Source organism: Dromiciops gliroides, chromosome 3, assembly GCF_019393635.1.
Source record: "Dromiciops gliroides isolate mDroGli1 chromosome 3, mDroGli1.pri, whole genome shotgun sequence".
Classification (NCBI taxonomy): Eukaryota; Metazoa; Chordata; class Mammalia; order Microbiotheria; family Microbiotheriidae; genus Dromiciops; species Dromiciops gliroides.
In genome coordinates, this window is record NC_057863.1 from 460,128,572 (window position 1) to 460,151,857 (window position 23,286).

At 38.6% G+C, this 23,286-nt stretch overlaps 1 protein-coding gene across 1 annotated transcript in view; it reads left to right on the forward strand.

The window, feature by feature from the left end:
• The first annotated feature begins 978 nt into the window (after positions 1-978).
• LOC122749714 (cytohesin 1 interacting protein) overlaps positions 979-23,286 on the forward strand; it is a 39,285-nt gene continuing 16,977 nt past the window's right edge. Inside the window, exons 1-6 of the mRNA XM_043996204.1 lie at positions 979-1,194; positions 12,732-12,781; positions 13,016-13,070; positions 17,464-17,566; positions 18,018-18,111; positions 21,241-21,310. Coding sequence (XP_043852139.1) covers positions 1,036-1,194; positions 12,732-12,781; positions 13,016-13,070; positions 17,464-17,566; positions 18,018-18,111; positions 21,241-21,310 — 531 coding nt within the window. The 5' untranslated portion in view covers positions 979-1,035. The remainder of the gene's footprint in view (positions 1,195-12,731; positions 12,782-13,015; positions 13,071-17,463; positions 17,567-18,017; positions 18,112-21,240; positions 21,311-23,286) is intronic.

Here is a 23,286-nt window from a genome sequence, read left to right on the forward strand (position 1 = left end):
TCTAATTTCATATGATATCTCAAATGAATGATCATTTAGCCATTGCTTTAAGACTGCTTTACTCCTTTGCCACTCAATCAGATTACTCTATCCTACATTCTCTAAGAATTAAAAAACCGAACAAAATACCCAACAACTCATATAGTCAAGTTCTATTTCTTGGATTGGTTCTTTTGTCATTCTGTCCATCCTTAGACCAATTGAACATACACTCCTACCATCTTATTTGTCTGCTGCCAAGGTCCTACCTGCTGACCTTAGGCAATAGAAAAGTCTGCTGATGAAAGTTAACCCTGCTACCAAATTGGGCCTTTCTAGTTCACTACCCTGTATTAAGATGATTATTTCTGTTTAGCCAAAGGAGAAGCATAACAAAAAGACTGATGAATGGTTACAATCTAAGTGGAAGGTATAATATGTCTTTGATGAGCATTGATGGACTAGAGTGTACCATGAGGGAAGTACATTACATGGGAAAGAGAGGGAGAACATTATGACCGGTACCTGCAATTCTCACTGATTGTCTCTAGAGCTCCATGACCACACATTGTGCCTTTTGCATGGGGTTGCTAATATGAAGTATGTGTATATGTGTGTGTGCTTGGGGTGGGGAGAGGTCTGGGGAATGGGTTGAGAAAAAAAAACGTGACAGCATTTAACAAATTAAACTTGGGAAAGGTTCCCCCCTACCCCCACCAAAAAAAAAAAAAAGCAGATGGTATTTTGAACACAAACTGTCATAGCACATGAAAGCATAAGAGTTCTGGCTGTTGCCAAGATTGAAAAAAAAATAAGCTGATTTTCTTTAATTGCAAAAACTACCCTTCAGCTCTCCCATGGGCTTCAAAAAAGGCACTGAGAAATGTGAGTGATCTACAAAAAGGGATTTGTGTAACAAGCACCTCCAACCACAGAAGTCACATGGGACTCTTTCCGCTTTGCTACTTTTGATTGCTTGTCAAGAAGGTTATACTTTTAGTTTTCCCTGGCCAGCAAGGCTAAGCAGTGTGCAAGCTGCAGTGACCTTTATGCACAATGCCTTTCCCAAGGTTTATCCAGCAGGACAACAATTTGGTGGACACAGGCCCAGCTTTTGGCTTGTACTCTGCGTCCACAGGTAGCCCACAAGTGGACAATAAAAGGATTCAAATGCTGGCAGAAACAGTGGCCACTTTGCCCCGGGGACGAAAGCAGGTATGATGACCATTTTGTACTTTGGGGAACTTTCCCAGAGGATGGGATTGGATCACAGGCAGAACTTGGAAAGGATGTGGGTGGGAGAGGCAAGAGTACTGGATGAGAGTGGAAAATTGGGTACGCTGGGATTCTAGTAAAACGTAAAGCCAATTGTGACAAAGGCGTTTCTGTCCTTTACTGGAGAAGTGCTCAGGAAGAACTGAGGTCCTTAAGCTCATTGGATCATGTAGCTCTTCCTCCCTAGCCCCCAACAGCCTGTGTGTGTGTGTGTGTGTGTGTGTGTGTGTGTGTGTTTATTCCTGTTCCCCTCTTCCTCCCCCTCTATTCCATCTGTAGCCATACTAAGAAGCACTTAGAGATCTCAATCATATTAGGGTTTCTGGAGAATTCGGTAAACTTTTACAGCTAATTACTGTAATAGAGTAATTCAGTTCTTCAACTTTCATGCTGGATTCTGGGTAAAATATATTCTTTGGGGGTGAGATAATACTTCTGAAAATATTCAACCAGATCTCTTTGGGATTTTGTCACTTTATTCTGTATCCTTCACATTGCTAAAGACCCATTATTTCTTAAGTGGATTAAAAAACAAACTAATCATAATTCCTTTTTCTTGCTCCATTATTACCAGCCATTAATGACAACTGTCTCCCCTCATTTTCCCTCCCCCCATACCCTAATATCAAGGAGGGCTTTGTTTACATCTCTTTTGTGTACTTATCATGTATTAGACTTCTTGGTGTATATATTATACCCTCCTACTAGAAAGTATACTTCATGCTCCATGAGGGGAGGCCCATTAGTTTATCTCAGTTTTGCATCTCACTCAAGGCTTAGCAGAGTATTCTGCTTTTAATGGCTGCTTAATAAATATTTAGTTAATAAATTGGCAAAGTAAAATCTGACCAAAATCCAAAATAAGCTCAGTTAGGTACTTGATTGACGATAGACTCTTTTAAAATAGAAAATATTCACAAATATTTCACAAAACAAATTATCATCACTTAATTGTATATTAGCATTGTATACTCCTCTTAAACATTCTGAGTTTTTTTGTGTGTGAGGTTTTAATGAAGAGCAAAGTAGATGATAGATTTAAACTTGGTGGGCTACTCTACTTGATCGATTGTTTACTCAGGAATCTGCAAGAAGAAGGTATAATTTTCTATGATTTTCAGAGAGAATTTTTTCTCAATTCAGAAGCTTTTTTTCTTTAATGGGTATGATGTGATGACAATTGTTGCAATCAACTCACAACAGGTGTATTTGACAAAAAAAGTACTGTAAAATGAAACAGAATGATAATCCATGTTATAATAAAAGCAGGTTTCAGAAGTACTGGGTATAGAGCAGAGTTATAACTAATAGTTTTGTTACCCAGGCCAAGCAGCATGAAATTTACTCTCAAAACTTTTAAAGATAAATTTATTTGAGGGGAGTGGGTTGCTCAGAGAACCTAGGATATAAAGCCCTGTGTAGAGAGAGACCCTGGTACACTAACCTATATGTGGGGGCAGGTGTAGGAGAAGAGGGAGAGAGATCTTGGGACATTGGCCCCTATAGACTAAAATCCAGGAATACATGAAGGCTATTGCTGGGAAGGAAGCATACATCTGATAGTTCATATTTTAATAAGTTATTCTTGCTAGCTAGCTTCTATGTTGCTTCTATATTGCTGAAAGAATGCAAGCAATGCCAGTGCTCTCTGATTGTTGGTAACATAGGGCAGTGGTGTTGAACTCAAATAGATATGGGCCATTAAACTATACATAAGGATCCCTGCTGGGCACATGTTGATTTAGGAAACCACTTATTAACATTAGAGTCTATTATGTTTTTAATTATTTTGTTAAATAATTCCCAATTACATTTTAATCTAATTGAAGATACTGAGCAGTATGTTTGATGCCTCTCCCCTAGGACTTCTTCTGATTGCCATACCCTAGTTATACTTCTGCTATAGAGTTGGTGCTATAGTGATACTTAACCAGTAATATATAATATAGGGCAACTTGTAAAAGTGTCATTATGTGTTTGGGAAGTAGACCTTGTCCTAGCTTGTGACTTTGATATTAGGGGTAGGAACTCTCCCAAATTAATTCCTCTTTCATTTTTCTTCCCTCCATCAATCTTGTATATTCCCCCTCTCATTAGCTAATTTTCATTAATAATGACTTTTTTGTGAGGCAATTGGGGTTAAGTGACTTGCCCAGGGTCACACAGCTAGTAAGTGTCAATTGTCTGAGGCCAGATTTGAACGGTGCTCTATTCACTGCCCCACCTAGCTGCCCCTAATAATGACTTTTTAAAAATACCTGGGCCTTTCATTCCATCATTATAAGTCAGGGAATTCCTTTATCAATGTCAACTAGAATTTTCTTGGCGCTGTATAATGTTAGGAGGTTGCCTGAGAGTATGAGGAGTTAAATGACTTGCCCAGGGTCATGCATCCAACATGTGTGAGAGGACTGCAACCTGTGTCTTTCATATTATGAGCCTGGTCATCTATCCATGACACCATTTTATTTTTGTGCATAGAATCTACATTGACATATTCATAATCTTAACAATTAATATGGACACTCATATGTACACATCCATCCTCATTCCTTCATTCAGCAGTGCCTCTTCTTACCTATCTCCTTTCATCTCCTTCTAAAATATAAGGTCCCTCAACAGTTAAGTAAACACCCTTAATGTGTCGTTGCAGAAGAAATATTTTTTGAGTTGTGGTGGGAAGTGCTAAGAACAACCCTGTTTCTATGGTACTTCTCCATCCTTGAAAGACATGGGGCATGGATATTTAATATCTGTAAACATTTAAGAACCTCTCAACAGATTCATTTGACCAAAAAAAACCCAGCACAAAGAATATACTAATATTCATGTTTCTCTAGCTTGTTACTAGAGGCCAATCACTAGTTTGGCAGGAACTCTAATTTGCAGGCAGCAGGATCCCTGGTTGGCTACCAAAAAGACAGGTGTTTCTCTGCCCACTTTGTTATTTTCAACATTTTTGTGTATGACATCAGCAATTCATACTTCTTGTTAGTATTGGCTTCCGTTTCTGTAAAACTGTAGCTGGCTAGCCCACAGTTTTTTTTTTTTTAAAGATAAATCTTCAGAATCCTTTGGATGTTTGTCTTTAGAATTCTTTAAAAATAGATTCCGTGCATGCGTGTGTGTGTGTGTGTGTGTGTGTGTGTGTGTGTGTGTGTGTGTGTGTGTGTGTATACAAGGATACCTGTGGTTGTAGGAGGTGTCAGACATGATGGTCTGTGCAGTTGGTACTTTACTCCTACTCCAAAAGATTTTGGAAAGCTCTTCAGTACTTTCTTTGGAAGATGTTTTTAAGACATGGAAGGACAGGGGTAGTCTTCAGAAACATGATAGTTCCAAGGGTGTGCATAAATCCAAGTGGAATGCTTTGTGGTCTTGAATCAGTCTTCACTGAGCATCCATATTAAAACACTGGATTTAGAGTTAGAGGAACTGGGTTTGAATCTCACCCTATCCCTCTTCCCTGGAAACCCTGAGGGTCTTCCCCTTCCATATTGATTCTTTTGTGAAGGCAAACATCTTTTGCTTCAATTCTTACCTAGCCTTTAATTATTGCATGGCTGTAGCCTTAGACAAACTGAGACTTGGGAAAGACCTTAGCTTAAAAAGGCCATGGTCTTTCACTACACCCTGGGTCGTTGCCAGTCATCCTTACCTGTGTCTTGCTATTGGACTCCAATGAACCTGAAGGAGAGAGGGAGGCTGATGACTTTGCATAGATCTGCCTCACTTAAATCCAATTTTCTTGCAAGTTAAGACGTCACCCTCCTGATGCCAGTGGTCATCTTTGAGAACAAAGTTCAGACGACATCTCTCCTCCCTATCCTCTACCAGCTCTGTGACCTATCACATCATTTCCCTCTCAGGACCCCAGTTTCCTTATCAGTAAAATGAGATGAGGTTGGGCTAGGCAATCTCTAAGGTTATTTCCAGGTCTGAATTTTATGATCTTATGAGTCACTAGTACCAGGAATATAGGCTGGGAGTTGCAATATTTCAAGCTGTGCATACTCTTTCCTATTTTGCTTCAATGGTATTCTGTGACCAAACAACCATAGATACTCTGATTATTTTTGGTTATGTTTTCTTTATACAAGCAATCATTACAAAGGTGAAGTCCTAAGAAATGTACTGAGAACTTGACTGTAAAGATGTGGTTACTGTTTTCTATTTATTGACTGTTTCCAGTTACTAAACACTATGCACATCATCTCAAGAAATGTTCTCTGTCTTTCATATGCTTTTATTCTAAGGCAGCAACACACATTATATATATATATAGAATTTATTTTTTGTTGTTGAGTCATTTCCAGTCATGTCGACTCTCTATGCCCTCATGGGGATTTTTGGCAAAGATACTGGAGTGGTTTGCTATTTCCTTCTCCAGCTCATTTTACAGATGAGGAAAATGAGGCAAATAGGGTTAATGGCTAACAAGTGTCTGAGACTGGATTTGTACTCAGGTCTTTCTGACTTCAGGCCCAACACTCTATCCACTGTCCCATCTAGTTGCCCATAGCATGTGTTCTGTATATCCCCAAACCACACGAACACCTTTTGTTCATTTTCTATGATTTGTTTGAGGAGAAAACTCAAGTTAATTCCAAGAAAAAGAATTAGACATTCTCATTTAATGCAATGACAAGCCTGAGCTTATGTACCTAATTTTATAAAACTGAAATAGTTGAGATGAGATTACACATTCTTATGAAATTACTTTGCCTAAGTTCTCCTCCTGGTTGCCAATTAGGAAAAAAATATAAGTTCTGCTATACTATTTTTGTGGGGGTATTCTTGCCTTTGGCTAGGTCTCAAGTTTATCTCTTGCTCCAGGTTTTAAAGTACACTGAAAGAAAAATCATGAATGTGGGAATGCTAACAAGGGCTAAGAAAGGGGAAAGAAGTGTGTGTGTGTGTGTGTGTTGGAGGTGAGGAAGAGTGGCAAGGAATACAGAAAATATAACTTCAATTTTTATTTTGGAACTAAACACACACCTGTGAATAATGGCTCCAAAGTCTTTCATGATATGAATGTTCAGAGTTAGCTACAGGAAGCAACAATCTCTTGTTACTGGGCAGCAGAAGTAGATGCTGGAAAGAGGCCTAACTTCCTTTGTAGTACCAGGTACCTTTTTTTTCCATACATGCTCCGTATGAGATACATTCCATACACCTTTTGCCTGTCTGCCTATTAACAGGCATTTATTAAGTACTTGATATATGCCAGGCACCTTTTGTGAGCTTGTAGTAAAGGTATTTCAATTCAGAAAAGAAGGCCGTGGTGAGCTGCATCATTACCAATGTACCAGTATCTGCAGACATAAGGTTAACATAGTGCCTGGTAACAGTAGCATAGTACACAGTAGGAGCTTAATAAATTCTTTATCTTAAAAATAAAAGATACTGGTTACAAGAAGGTAATCATGAATAAAACCAATCTTGGACTCCTTATCTTAGAAACTACTAAGGGGTTAAGATCTGACCAGGCTTCGAACACAGTTGAATGTGTGCCTTGCAGCCCTGCCAAATTGCTAAGCCTGGATTTCTCATATTAGATAATGTGTAATAAAAGACAGCTGTTGCCAGCATATGCTGTGCTTCACACACCAGCTTCTCATTCATGATTTTTGGTGCCATTGCAAAAACACTGAAAGATGGTTAGGGATGAGTGGACAGTCTACAGAATGTAAGACATCACAGGATGGAGCCCCAGATAATGCTGCTAACACTAGGGAAGGGTCTACAGGGAAACTATTTCCCAAAGTCTCAGTCCTCTCCTAGTTGCTCAGGTTCTCCTCATTCCATTTCAGCAGATTATTTAATAGGAGAGCTCACGTGAAGCTATGGAGCAGTGCCAACAATACACTGTTAAATTCTGACAGATTAAAGAAAAAAAAAGGTGGGTTTCATGTCAGGGCATGCCACATGTCAAAAATGTTGATGGTGTCAAGCTGCGAACACTTTGATTTAAATGTTAAGTGGTTAAAACGTTCTTATTGCTAATCTGAGTAGGAACTAATTTAGACCTTGACATAGGTTGATTTTCCTTTGCATCTCTTTTAACCCAGATCAATCCATCAGCAGATACTTATTGATATTTAGCACTGTCAGCTCCTCACCTAGTTTTCTTGTTTGCAAATGCTTTATTCTTAAGTCAGTAGCCTCTAAGAAAAAGGGTTAGTTAGCAGTAGAAGGGTTATTTTCTAAGATTGTGAAATCTCCCTTCCTCAATATGGGTAAGAATTAAATAGTTACCTGTTTCCTAGAATCATAATTTTTGTTCTGCATTCAGCCAGAATGATTTTTAAAGAACACAGAGGATGAACAAGATGACTTCCGGAAGTTCCCTCCACCTCTGTGATTCTGCAAAGGGATCACACCGATTCTCAGAATCTCTTGAGTTGTATAGGTCCTAAGCAGTGATCTGGCCAAGTACATTGTTTAACGCATGAATCTCTTCTTCACCCTCTCTGAAAATTGTTGATCAGCCTCTGCTTGAACAACTCTGGTGATGTTGATCACACTAATTTTCAATGGAGTTCATTCCATTGCTATGCAGCTCTAATTGCCAAGAACTTAAGGAACTTAAGTGTATTTTTCAGTTTGTCTGGATAATGTGATCAGACATTCAAGAGGCAGCAGAGTGGACAGGGAGGCATGGGATTTGGAGTCAGAGAAGGGCTTGAATTTCAGCTCTGCCACTTAAACCGTATGACCTTGGGCAAGTCACTTAACTTTCCTTGGCCTCTGTTTCTTCATTTGTAAAATGAGGTGGTTGGACTTAATGAATCCAAAGATTTCTTCCAGAACTAAATCTATGAGTTTATTAATTTTGAATGTAATTGGTTACAGCTGAAATATTTTCTCTATTTCTTTTCTTCTTTGGGAACCATTATTACATTGATGTAAATTATAGAAATGCTATCTCCATGTTTATGAGAAAAAGAAGAAAATTCCCTTTTGGGGGAACTTTCAGTCTCCAATTTTGTTTTTTCTGTGGAGATGTTTAATATGAGCTGCATCTTTCATTGGTAACCCCATCCTTCTCCCATACTTTAACCTGTTTGAATATGATGCTGTAATGCTATTTGGGTGAGGTTAACATTTATTTATTCAGAATTCAGAGGGGGAAGCAAAAAATTTGGAGGGCCTAGAACTGAATCAACTTCTCAGAATGAAGAAGGGAGTGACTACATATTGGAATGATTGAGGATACTTAGGAATATCAAGTATATATTAAAGTGCTACTTCATCATCCATTCGTTCTTTCCATAAGAATTAGCTTTTATTAAGTGCTGGTATCTAAAAAATAATAGGTAGCACTGATTGTGATGTTTTGCCACACATTCTGGTGATGTTTAATATTAATTGATTGAGTGTGATCTGGGCCTGAGCTTTCATCCATGTCGGTAACTACCCTTGGAGAAACTCCCTCCAGCAATGCAGATGGATAGAGGGCTGACCTTCACTTATTTTTATAAAAACTAAGTCCTTTTTCAGTCTATGGCACCTGGACTAGGATCGCTACATCTTCCTCTCTCTAGTATTCCACCATTCAGATTTTGGCTTTGATCTAAAGTCAAGTATGTCTACAGGAGAGGGAGTTCACTCTGAGAGATAGATGTCATTGGTAACTCACACCAAAGCCCACTGAGTATACCATGCACCAAGGTTCACAGTCTAGAAAGCTCCCACTGAATTTAAGCTTGTTCATTTCACCCTTCAATACTTGAAACAAGCTTGGGTTTAAGGTTGATGAGAGAGAAAAATGGAATGCTCAGATGTCAGATCTGGGGGGAATAAGATACCAACTTTCCGTTACATTAACTTGATTGACTGGGTGCCAAATCCTGGATATTAGGCCAGACAGGAAGCCTTACTGGAATGAAAGCATTTGGTACTGGGTATTCCAACATCCTAGGAATATTGCTTCCAGCTTTGGTGACAGGCTGTTCCTTCCAAAGAACAGACCGCCCAAGTGAGAAGGTTATTGGCATTGTTGTTTGGGGTCACACATATCATGCATATTCCATTCTTGCAGGCTGTCATGGAATGATCTCATGATTATCATGCCAATAAGTTCCTGTCATATTCTCTTTCCTTCTCTCTTCCATCTGAGTTTTCTGAACTCTATTTAATTCCCTATTAGGTGATTTCCCTATTGACCTTTGGATACTTCATGCACTCAGGTTGGCTTTTTGTAACGAGTCATATTATATAGCTTGTGTTCTAGTAGGTAGTATTAATTTCAATGTTGGGCCCCTTTTACTCATTGTCAGTTGCAAAACAGATCCCTAGGAGATAGGGACCTGGTTGTCCTCTCCTGAACTCAGAACAGCAAGATCTGCCTATCCTGGGTAGGTTCGCTTGTATTCCAAGAGTAGAAGTGACCAAGACTTGACCAAGACTGCATTGAAATAAATACTTTAGTATTTTCCTGGATCTATAATCTCATCAGTGTGGGTATTCATTCCAATTGTAAGATCTATTCAATTAAAACTGCTTCAAAGTGAATAAAAGAGTGAGTTGAGGCCCTGAGTACAATACCTTGGGCTACATGTGAATCAATAGCTAGCATTTATTTACCTTTTTAAGTTTTACAAATTGCTTATATATGCTAACTCATTTCATCTTTGCAACTACCCTGTCATTAAGTGCTTTTATTATCCTAATTTTCCAGATGAAGAAATTGAAGCTGAGAGAAGTTAAATGACTTGCCCAGAGACACACAGCTAATATGTGTCTAAAGCAGGATTTGAACTTGAGTCTTCCTGACTTCAAGTATAGCACCCTCACCCACTGTATCACCTGACTGCCTAACTACATGTGAATTATGTGATGTACCTACAGAGAATCCATTCATAATGGTTAACATTTCTCTTTTTGAATAAGATAGGCCTAGAGGCAGGAAGACCTATGTTTGACTCTAGCCAGGATAGGGTGTGACCTCTAAGTGCCCTAAGAGGCTTTTGCTTAGGTCTCTCTTCTAAGTGATAAGTGGGTGGTGATGTGCAGAGGCAGGGGGAGTTCCCACACCTACAGTTTCTCACACTGGTGGAAAATCATAAATCTTTTGTGTATACAGGCATATAGTATAAACATAATAACAGATAACAGTGATGTCGGTGCTGGCAGATTCAAATAAAAACAGATGGCATGCTGACCTAGAAAACCACAAGTTAACATTGACAATGTTGTATTATATTTTTTTATTTTGTTAAACATTTCTCAAGTACATTTTAATCTGGTTTGGGATGCATATAGGCAGAAGTTTTGTGGGTACATGCTTTCAGTAGAGTGTGAGTTTGACCTCCATGAGTAGTGAATAAAGGGCTGGGCTGGGAGTTAGTATAATCTATATTCAACATGAGACTCTGACATTTTGACTAGCAGTATGGCCCTGGGTAGGACTTTTAATCTCTGTAGGCCTTAAGAAACCCCTTCTTGTTTTCCTTCCTTCCTTCCTGTTCCTTCTTAAGTCATGAGTGGGTCATGATCTGTGTTGGTAGAGGGAGTTCCCATACCTGGAGTTTCTCACACAAATAAGATCATGAATCTTTTGGGAATTCATATATATGTATATATACACTCTATGCTGTTGTTCAGTTGTTTCAGTCATGTTCTATTCTTCGTGGCCCATTTGAGTTCTTGGCAAAGATATTGTAGTGGTTTGCTATTTATTTCCTTCTTTAGCTCATTTTACAGATAAGGAAAGTGAGGTAAACAGATTAAGTGACTTGTCCAGGGTCGCATAGCTAGTAAGTTTCTTTTTCCCCCTCCATTTTCTTTAAAACATTTTAAAAAATAATAAACATTTTTATTTAAAGTATTGAGTTTCAAATTTTATCCCTCATTCCCTACCTCCCCTCCCTCCTCCCTTAGGCAGTAAGCAATCAGATATAGGTTATACATGTGCAATTATGTAAAACATTGCTATATTAGTCATTTTGTATAAGAAAACTTGAATAAAAGGAAAAAATGAAGGAAGGTGAAAAATAGCCTGCTTCAGTCTGTGTTCAAGCAATATTATTTCTTTGGAGGTGGATAGTATGCTTCATCTTTAGTCCTTTGGGATTGTCTTGGATCATTGTATTGCTGAGAATAGTTAAGTCAATCACAGATCTTCATCAAACAATATTTCTTTCATTGTGTACAATGTTCTCTTGGTTCTGCTCACTTCTCTATACATCAGTTCATACAGGTCTTTCCAGGCCTTTCTGAAATCATCTTGCTTGTCATTTCTTATAGAACAATAATATTCCATCACCATCATATACCACAGCTTGTTTAGCCATTCCCCAATTGATGAGCATTCCTTTGATTTCCAATTCTTAGCCGCTACAAAAAGAACTGCTATAAATATTTTTGTACAAATAGGTCTTTTTCTCTTTTTGTGGATGACCTTGGGATATAAACAAGCTAGTAGGTTTCTGAGGGTAGATTTGAACTCAGAAATATGAATCTTCTTGCCTTCAGGACTGTCAATTTATCAGTTCTATCACCTAGCTATGTGTATGTGTGTATGTATATGCATACATTCATATACAGTTAGATATGTGTATATACATATTATATGCCATATTATATTTATTAAATATAATATGTTAGAAGCAGATGGTACAAGAACAGATAGAGTGCCTGGCCTGGAGTCAGGAAAATCTGGGTTCAAATCTACCCTCAGACACTTACTATCTGTGTGTCCTTGGTTAAATTGCTTAATCTCTGCCTCAGTTTCCTCAACTGTAAAATAGAGATCATAATAGCACCCACCATGCAATATGTGCTTAGCACATAGTAGGTCCTATATAAATACTTTTCTCCTCTCCTCTTCCCCTTTGCATTTTATATACCTACAGTAACATATATTGAATCCTGTCGTACATAAAAGATTGTTTTTTAAAATCATCTTTATCATCCCCATCTTCACCCTCACAATCTTCCTCCACTTCACCCTCATCTCCCAAAAGTTCTTATTAAGCTTACAGGTTCTGTTTGTGCATGACTGCTAGTGAGGATATGGGGAAGATATTTGGCATTTTGATTGTGCCTGTCTTTTTCTATGGGCATGCTTGTTTTTTGAACATGACTGTTGACTATACATTCTTAGGGATTACCTTTCAGAGGCTATTTTTAAAAAATGGATTGGACACAAAGTTCCTTTTGGATACCTGGACATTTTGTCACATTAATTACCATCCCGAAGGATAGAGGCATTATGGCAGCCTTAATGTTATGCTATGAGATGAATACCTGAGCATTCGACCCGTTTCCTGTTTCCAAAATAAGGTCCTTGTCTATTTCTCCTTTCACTAGAGAACTGTCTTTCTGGGAATGATTTCATAGAGGCTGGGTCAAAGCAAAAGTTAGAGAAATAGCTCCTTGATGATCTCAAATGTTTTACAAACTAAGGAATGTTTTTGTAGACTTAAAAAATAGACCATCTTTTTTTTATACTTTCTTCTTCCTGTTTTCAGAATGCTTTGACCAGATCAAGTTCTTTGGGTGACTTCTCCTGGCCACAGAGGTAAAAAATAGGAAAAAAATGTTCATTTCCTTTTTGTCAACATAATGTACGTAGGGACTCAGCTCTCCAGATTGTTTGAAACATGTAAATGTACACATGTGCATCCACATGCATACAGACGTCTATGTGATAATTGAAATCAGCGTTAGCTTTTTCTTAATCATAGCAGTTTTCCTTAATTGCAATTTTGTGCCAAATATGTTTTGATCTCCATACGCAGTGTTTTCATTCCAGAAGGCTGGTCACTCTGGAAAAACAGGATAATGGAACATTTGGATTTGAAATTCAGGTGAGTACTTTAAACATTTTCTAGATATTTCAGTAAGAAAATGTGTCAGGTGGTATCATGGTTAACTCCTTTCAAATGATAGTTGAGATGAGAACTGGAGAATGAGGGAACCTGTGTTAGATATGAGGGTGGCAGTTGAATTAGGACTTGGTAGTTGGGAAAAGGAAGACCAAGGTAGGGAGAGGCTGCAATTGAAGAGTGAGAGAGTCTGAGAGCTGCTATTTATTTTAATCTTGGGCAGCCAGGTGGAGCTTTGGATAGAGTGCTGGGCCTGGAGTCAGAAAGACTCCTCTTAGTGAGTTCAAATCCAGCCTCCAACATTTACTAGTTGTTCGACCCTGGGAAAGTCACTTAAGACCGTTTGCCTTAGTTTCCTCATCTGAAAAATGTTAGAGAAGGTAATGGCAAACCTACTCCAGTATCTTTGTCAAGAAAATCCTAAATGAGGTATAAAGAGTCTGACAAGACTGAAAAAAAATGACTGAGCACATTACCTTGTCATGAAAGGAACCTGACTGGCCTCTGATTAAGGAAAGCAGATAGCTGGAGAATTAGATCATAGCTTTGAAGTAATGTTAGAACTCCCCTTCATCGTACAAATATGGAAACTGAGGCCCAGAAGGATTAATTGCAGGGCTGTGCTGGAACTAGCTCTAACTGGCTTGTGAGAACCTATGCTTAAAGTTTCATTGTGAGCATTTACACCTCAGAAAAAAAGCAAAGGATACAGATCAAGGTTTGATTTATTGTTTTGTTGATTGTCTAGACTTAGGAGAGTGATATGGGGGAAAACCGATAGGAGAAAGCACGTGGGTCCTTAGGATTCCTCTGTAAAGAATTACACTCTCGCACAAAACCTAATTAGGAATAAGAGAATAGGTTTATTGGGGTACAAGAGAAACCGGCCGGGAGGAAGGTTTTGCCAGAACAAAACGCCTTTCCCCCCGGCTAACTTGTGGGGTGCCATTTTATAGGGTTTAGATGGGGGTGGGTAAGAGTCTCTTATTGCATGAGGGGCTGGTGGTCTTCCCGAGTTACACTGGGGTTGGAAGAATCCCTCGTGAGAGATCTGGTGGTGGGTGTCAACTTTGTCCTGATGGGTCTAAGCAGTCTGCTGATGGGCGGTTCCAGGTGGTCTTCTCCTGGATTACCTCATCCAGATGCTTAGAATGACTGGAATGTAGGGTGATGGTCCTGGAGCATGCTCAGTTCGATCTGTGCCGCTTATCTCCGTTAGGTGAGTGTGTGTGTCTTTGATTGTGTTCAAGGAGAGGCCTACTTGATTTCAAGGGAAAAACCCTGAGGTTTCAAGGAAAAAGTTCCTTGAACCCCGCAGAGAATTGTTGGGGTGACCGGGGCCCATAATCCTCCCATGACAAAAGTGTTAATAATACAGATTAAATCTAAAAATTTTCACACCTACTTCTCCCACTTACCCCCTTTCTGGCTGCTTTTGTTCAACATTTGCCAGCACACCCTTTCTCTGCTTTGTAAACATTGCTTGAGTATAGCAGCACTGCAGTAGAAATCTTATGCAATGAAGTCATTGCCAGACTGGAAGCTCATAGCATAATAATAGCAGCAACAACAATAATTAGTATTAGTATATAGCATTTTAAAGTTTGCAAAGTGTTTTATGTCTGTTTTCTTATTTGAGCCTCAGAACAATCTTGGTTCGACCACCTGCCCCAACTCCACAGACAGGTTCCCATTGAGCTGCAGCTGGGAGGCAGCTGCCAAGAGGTAGGACAGCCCCTTCTGCGGGGGATCCTTGGAGGGAGTGGCCGGTGCCCCAGTCAGGCCTGGCACGGAGAGCTTCACACTCGGAATCACACAGGGTGTTCACAGCAGGATCATGATTTGAACTCAAGTCCTCTGGTTCCAAATTTGGGACTCAGTCCCCAACATTATACTTCTACTTCTGGCTAGGGATTATAAGAGCATAAATTGGAAGGGACTTGAGAGACTCTCTAGTCCAACTCCCATTTTTGTTGTTGTTGTTGTTGTTATTGTTGTTGAAGAAACTGAGGTACAGGGAAGCTAAGTGACTTCCCCATGGTTACAAAGGTAATAGGTTTCAGAGGTAGGATTTGAGCCCTAAGTCCTTTTCTTCTAGAGCCATTGTACAACTATGCTAAGGAAGCAACTCAATGATAGGTGACATTGAAGTTTTAATTACTTCCATTATGATGATTATTAGTGAATCATAAAAGATAGAAAATAGCAATGCCCCCACTGACAAATAAAATTACTTAGATTCAAAACATTGAAATGTTTGTGGCATTTCTTTGAGTAAGGTGCTGGCTCCAGAGGATATGATTTTATCTCACTTGCCCACCCCCTAGTAGGCATTCTTTCCTTCTTAATATTATATTGTATTTGGGGCAGCTAGGTGGTACAGTGGATAAAGCAATGGCCCTGGATTCAGGAGGACCTGAGTTCAAATCCAGTCTCAGACACTTGACACTTACTAGCTGTTCGACCCTGGGCAAGTCACTTAACCCCAATTGCCTCACCAATATATATATAGTATTACTTAGTAATGACTTAATGGTGCACATCCTATATTCCTCCAGTAGAATGTCAGTTTTGGCACAGGAACCGTATTGGTTTTATTTTTGTTTTTTTTTGGCAGGGCAATGAGGGTTAAGTAACTTGCCTAGGGTCACACAGCTTGTATGTGCCAAGTGTCTGAGGCCGAATTTGAACTCAGGTCCTCCTGAATCCAGGGCTGGTGCTTTATCTACTGTGCCACCTAGTTGCTCCAAACCATATTGTTTTTGAATCACCAGTGCCTTGATTCAGCATATAGTGGGCTCAAAGTAAATGTTTGTTGATTAAATTGAATAGATATGCACTATGGGTACAAACTTAAATGGCTAGCCTACAGGGAGTTTATGTAATTTTATAGGTGATAAAGGATAATATCCAGTGATAATCTACTTCCTATCATTGCTTATTTGCTGAATGACCATATTTGTAAGAAAAATGAAGAGACTCTAATGACACTTAATACTGCTGAGTGTTTCACAGATGAATTAGATGGTTGGAGATTCGGTTTTTTTGTACTCTATTGAATTTCATTGAGATACACTTCACTTAATCACAGACTTACCTAGTTTCTGGATGAGGAGATGTTTGTACTTAGAACTTAGTTTTCTTAAGACAGTGTAGGAAGCTAAAGTGTTAATGTGGGAGCCAGAGGACTCCTTTTATTTTAAAAATTTACTATATATTCCAAGGTTGAAGACTGGTACTTTAGTGTCTTGGAAGACATAATTATCATTTTGCTCTTATTGTTTGTGTCTTGAAATATTTGTTTTGGTTAATAATTCTTATGTTGTATAATAAAAAAGAAAATTATGAATGAAAAAAGTGAAGTTTTATAGAATCTGATGTGGATCTCAGTTGTTTTTCCTAGATAGAAAATATTTTGATTTATGTACCTTATGTTTAGGAATAAACCAATTGCTAAAATCAAAATATTCATTTTGGTTCAATATAGAGGTAGGCCTTATAAAGCAAGAGGGTGGGGAGAAAGCTCATTAAGCTTAGGATGTTGGGAAAATGTGTTGATCCAACACATACTCTGTGTTTTTGCACAAAATTAATATTTTTGTCAAATTGATATAATAGGAGAAGCATAACTTTTTCTAATTTCGTTCTCTGACTAATAAGTCTGTAGGTATTCAGGGCAGGCATAACAGAGCATTCAGAAATGAAGATAATTGAGTCAATTACTGTGTTTCTATATAAATGTGGTGCAGATTGTCATTATTTGTGGAACTCTGATTTAAAATAATTAATCTTTGCATATTTCTCTTTGTACCTACATCTTCTTATTCTAAGGTAAGAAAACCCCCAGCTGGAAATGAATATGAAGGGGATTTCTTTCTTTATCTTTTACCATTACTCTTCTTCCTTTAGGAAATAAGGAGAAATTTGTTAATTAAAAAAATGTGCAATGATGATGGTTTGAGTGTTCTCTAAAGTTGGAATAGCTAATCTCTTGAGCTACTTTTAACTGATTCTTATATTCTAAAGTTTTTAAATTTAATGAGATTGGGGCTCAATTCCCTGGTAAAGCAGTACGTGGTGATCTGTAGTGATAAAAGATTGTCCAATATTTCACGCTGCCTCTGAACACAATTTTTTTTGGGGGGGTAATAACATGTGCTATGCCTTTTTGGACATCATGTTTTTAAATGTATAAAATAAAATATATAGGATTGCCAAGGTCATATTTAAATATAATTATCAAAATGTTTTTAAAAATCATGAAACCCAAGTTAAAAAGAACCCTTGTTCTATTGCTTAAGGGAAAATTTTGCTATTAACAAATGAATTTGAAAGTTTCATATGATAATCCTGAATCTTGCTTTCACACTTACAGACTTATCGACTGCAGAACCAAAATACCTATTCGGCTGAGATGTACACATATATCTATAAAGTAGAGGAGGAAAGTCCAGCTTACCGCTCTGGACTGCAGACCGGTAACTAAGATGTAACCCCTTATCCTGCCTTTTATCAAGTAGTATGTGAATAGTGTGCTAAATTCATGTGATTTGGATAGGGGTGGGGTAAGAATATAGGACTTCCTTCACCAGAACACTATCTAGTAAATGTCAGAGGCTGAATTTGAACTCAGATTTTCCTGATACCAAGCCCAGCCCTCTGTCCTGTATCCTATGAAGCCTCTACATTTGCAAGAAGAGCTATTTTAAATGGTTATCTAGAAGTAAGGATTTCCTGACTGCAAAGGTTGATCAAATGTAGCCAACTTCCTTACTTATCCAAAAGAACTATTGAGATGAATTTTCTTGCCCACTTTTAATTCTTAATTGCAAATGGGCTTTTTGGTTTGGTCTAAAGTACAGACCTAGGAGAGCTTACTTTTTTTTGCATAACACTCATTTCCCTCTTCTTTTTCTTTGCATTTCCCAGGTGATGTCCTTGCCAATATCAACGGAATAAACACGGAAGGTTTTACTCACAAGCAAATAGTTGAATTGATAAAATCTGCTGGAAACAGGTTAAGGTAACTATTCAGGACTTAATATAGAAATGTCTGTTGTCTAATATTATTTTTGCTCAAAGAGCATGTGGAAGAAGGCAACATGGTCCAAGTTTTCAATTAGGTATAAACACATTTTTAATAGTCCCCCAGTTTTCCAATCAGAAGAAATTATGAACATCATAGCATCAGTGTATCTTGCATTCAAATATGTACATTTTCAGTGTTAAAGTTTCATTTCCATTCTAAAAGATTCCAAACACAGTGGATTTGACACAAGTTTTTTGAGGCTCAGAGGAATTCCTTGGACTTTGGTGGGTTAACTTGCACAGATGATTTACATTATTGTAGGGATTCATAACCTTTTTGTGGGTCCTGGAGCTGTTTAATAGTCTGGTGAAGCCTGTGGGGCCCTTTTGGACATCATGTTTTTAAATGGATAAAGTCAAATATGTAGGATTTTCTAGGTCATATTTATTTATTTATTTGTTTATTTGTTTGTTTGTTTATTTATTTAGTGAGGCAATTGCGGTTAAGTGACTTGCCCAGGGTCACACAGCTAGTAAGTGTTAAGCATCTGAGGTCCAATTTGAACTCAGGTACTCCTGACTCCAGGGCCAGTGCTCTATCCACTACCTATGTCATATTTAAATATAGTTATCAAAATGTTTTTTAAAATCATGAACCCAGGGCAGCTACTTGGTGTAGTGGATACAGCACTGGCCCTGGAGTCAGGAGGACCTGAGTTCAAATCTGACCTCAGACACTTGACACTTACTAGCTGTGTGACCCTGGGCAAGTCACTTAACTCTCATTGCTCCACAAAAAAAAATCATGAAGCCCAGGTTAAGAAGAACCCTTGTTCTATTGCTTAAAACAATAGAGAAAATAGCTCACATGAAAATTCAGGGTGCCTTTTCTATATCATGAAAGGCAATGTTGCATAGTGAAGACAAAACTGACCCCAAGACAGAAAATCTGTTGTTGAAGTTTCTCCCTGGTGGTGGCAGGGAGTAGAGAGGTAGCTGGACTTTGAGCCATGGGAGGGAATAAAGAGATGGCCTCTCCATTTTAAAAGAAATGTGAGAATCATTGAAAACGTTGTGATATTCTTATGCCCTGAAAAAGTATGAACCTCCTCAGAAATTCCTTGGTTATGCCCAATTAGCAGTTCATTCCCTAGATTATCTGTCGGGTAAATGTAAGCCTGGAAGTTGAGCCCTTTGTAAAACCATAAGCCCCGGGAATCAAGATGGCTTCTACTTTCTAGCATTTAGCAGCCCATATTGGGATGAGGGTAAAGCAGTTTACTAAAGCTGCTCAATGACCAATTAAAGTTTGTAAAAATCCAAGAATTGCCTACTGTGATGAAAGGTGAACCTTTCATGGTATGTGGTTGTTGGTTTTTTTCCCATTTGGTGTATGGAACCTCTTTGTACTCCTCCAGCCCATGCAGACTGGCAATTCTTATATATATATATATATATATATATATATATATATATATACACACATATTGCAGGGCAATGAGGGTTAAGTGACTTGCCCAGGGTCACACAGCTAGTAAGTGTCAAGTGTCTGAGGCCAAATTTGAACTCAGGTCCTCCTGAATCCAGGGCCAGTGCACCACCTAGCTGCCCTCTCTTCTGTAATCTTAGAACATTTTTATTGTGGACCCCTTTGTTAGACTTATGAAGTCTATGGCCCCATTCTCAAAACTATGTTTTCAAATAACTGAAGGAAATGCTAAATTTCAGTTAGGGGTTAGTGAAAAAAAAGATGTATTTTTTTCTACCCAATTTCATGGATCTCCTGAAATCTGTTTATAGGCCTGTATCACTATGAGATTAAGTGAATTCTTCATGGTCCTACAGTCAGGATATGTTAGAGAGAGACCTTGAAATTGAGTCTTCTTGATTCCAAGGCTGCATTACTATGCTCCATTATTGCCTTAAAGTTTATTAGCCATGCTACAGGTATTCATTGCTAAAGAGTTCAGAATTTACTTTTAAAAACAGTCATAGACTCTTAAAGGATGGTAGGAAACTGTAGAAAGCATCTAGTTCATCCCCTATCACTATACTTGTTATTAAGTCATTTTTTAGTAATGTCTGACTCTTTGTGACCCCATTTGGGGTTTTCTTGGCAAAGTTACTGGAGTGGTTTGCCACTTCCTTCTCCAGCTCATTTTGCAGATGAGGAAACTGAGAGAAACACAGTCAAATAACTTGTCTGGGGTTACCCAGTTAGTAAGTAAGTGTCTGAGGTAGGATTTGAATTCAAGAAGATGAGCTTTCTTGACTCTAGTCCAAGCACTCTACCCACTGCACCACCTAGCTACCTCTGGACCAGAACACATCACATCTAATCCTAAACAAATAATTATTTATGTGACCCTGGGCAAGTCACTTAACCCTCATTGCCCCACAAAAAATTTTTTAAAAAAATTTAAAAAACAGAATGTTTATTCTGTCTTTAAATATGTTTGACAGAGATCAATCATTCATCTTGCTTACTCAGTAACTTCTTCTAATGCAGAGCAAGAATTGTTGCCAAGATGTTCATCTTAGTACCTAGCCATTCAAAAATTGATTAGATTAGATAAGTGAAAATGATATATAATTTATTAATTATACAGAACATTTTGTTTCTGTTTACCTCTCAAGGGTAAGTTTTTCCCCAGTTTCATCTGAAATGAGATCTGAGAATTAGAATTAGAGAGATTTGAGAATCTGAGTGTCATATTATTCTCCAGAGCCAGCCAGAACTAGAATGAGGTGATTGGGATTTTGCACCAAAATTCAGGCTCTGTGGACAACATTTGAGATCCCATAGTTCCATAGAAATAGTCTACTTTCTCAACTCTTTTTAAACTAGCTATTATAACTACTAGTTAACTTGTTTGTAAGTATAATTAGTTATATTAGAAGCTGCCATCAGATAGTACAAGCATTCTTCCTCCAGCTGGCTATGTCCCAGCTAATTTCCAGGCACATTTTCTATCCCTTTCCTAGTAGAAAAATCGCTTGTTATGACTTTCTTATTCACTATGATACTTTAAAAAGACATTCTATGTAACCTAGTACTCTATAATCACATGTTTCTTAATGCGAAAACTTTCACCCTCCCCCCCCCCCTTTTTTCTTAACACAGGCTAGAAACAGTTAATGGAATGATGATTCTTAGAAGGGCAGAGCTTGAAGCCAAGCTGCAGGTTCTGAAGGTAATTTTATTTAATGCCACGTGGCACATTTTTCCTCCTTGAATGAATGAGATGTACAATGGGGGTCTATTTGAGGAACTGAGATAGCCCTTGAAGATGAAATGTGATGATGAGAGTCTAAAGTGCTGAATGGTCAAGAGTGACAGAATTCCATCTGCATGAATATCAAATTCTGCACACCGCTGCTAAATCATCCCCTCTTCCTCCTTAGATGCCTGTAGAGAATGTGCAGAAAGTTGATTGCAGGGCACCCAGCTTGAAAACTCTGCATCAGTGTGGCTGACTGTGTGCACTGGGATTTGCTTTTTCTTTCCAGAGAGCAGAGAGAGTTTTTGAGATCCAGTTTTCAGGGCAGCTTTATGCAAAACGATGGTGCCTGGTTAAAGACAAAGATCGGATGGCTCTTTTTGAATGACTGGTCTCGATGCCCTTTCTATGTCCTTTTATTATTCATACATTCTGTCCCCTGAAAATATCTTTTCATCGCTCTGTTGCTGCCCTTGTACTAGTGGCCTTGGCAGATCTATAACCATGTTGAAGAGTAAGAATGTTAATATTGGTCTAGGACACACTGCATGGAACAGGACACACCATAAAAATCCCTGGGGATTGGAGTTGGAGGGGGGTTAACACACAAATCTCCTGATTTATGAGGCACTACTATACCCAGAAGCACAGGCTAGCACTCATTTGTATGCCAAGTCAGAGCCCCATATTCCACATGACTTAATAGTAGGATCCTAAATTCACCCTTCCACACGAATGGACCTTCATCCCTCCTTCTCCCCTTCTCTCTCAGAATGAGGTCTGACCTCCCCAGGCTGAGGTCATATCCTTTACCAGCTAATAGTTGCTTCCAGCTTTATATTATAGAAAGGAAGGTACTTTTTTCCCTGTCTCTCTGTCTTCGTCTTTCTCTCTTGATCTCTATCTTTGTGTGTATCTCTTTGTTTCTGTCTCTGCCTTTGTCTCTCTGTTTCCTTCACTCCCTCAATCTCAGTCTCTGTTTCTCTGATTTTATGTCTCTTTCTCTCTTCTGTCTCTTTCTGTCTTTTGTCTCTGTCTCAGTGTGTCTCTTTGAGCAAGGTACAAAGTTATTTATTAGGGAAACCTGAGGGCATCCCTTATGACTCAGGTAGAAAGAACTCATTGAATGGTAACTAGTGTTTTCAGGTGACTCTATCGATAAGACAAACAGTAATGTGGTAAAATATTCTTGAGTTTTGCAAATATCCAGATCTCTAGAGGGGGGAAGTATAGTAGAGCCTAAAAGGGGGTGTATGGACAACTTGTGTCTAGACAAAAACAGCTCACATCCGGTTGAGGCTTCCCTCACTTTGTCTCAAGCCCCCAAGGCCAAGGCTCACAATAAATGCTCAAATAATCACCCAACTGAATTGAGTGGATTTAAAGTTAATATGTTTCCAGTTTAGCTGGGAGGTGTAAGTGTACATTAGGGTAGGCCTAAGTCTAGTCTTATGCTTTCCTAGATCTAAACATCCTCTCCAAGCAGGGATAAGGTTCCAGAGTAGGTCTAGCTTCCTTAGGGCCCTTGGGATTGGAATATGCTACATTTGAACCTGGACCAGACTTTCTTCCAAATCTCTCTAGGAGATAATGGAATATGCCAAATGTTCTCAAATGTGTCCCCAACTTTGAGGATGCTGGGGGCCCAGGACTAATAATACCTCTTCCTACTGAGGCTAGGCTCATTCCTGTCTTTATGCCTTTGAGAATATGATCTTCTCCCCATTCCTATACCTCTGTATTCTCTATTTCTTTTCCAGTAATTCCAATCTTAGACTTTCTTCAGAGCCCAGTTCAAATCCTTTGAGAAATAGCATGGCACAGTGGAAAGAATCCTGGTTTTGATCACATAGGATCAAGGTGCCAGTCTTACCTCTACCACTTAGTACCAGTGTGACCTTGGGCAGGTTCTTGACTTTATTTACTCCATCCAAAAAATGAAGGGGTTG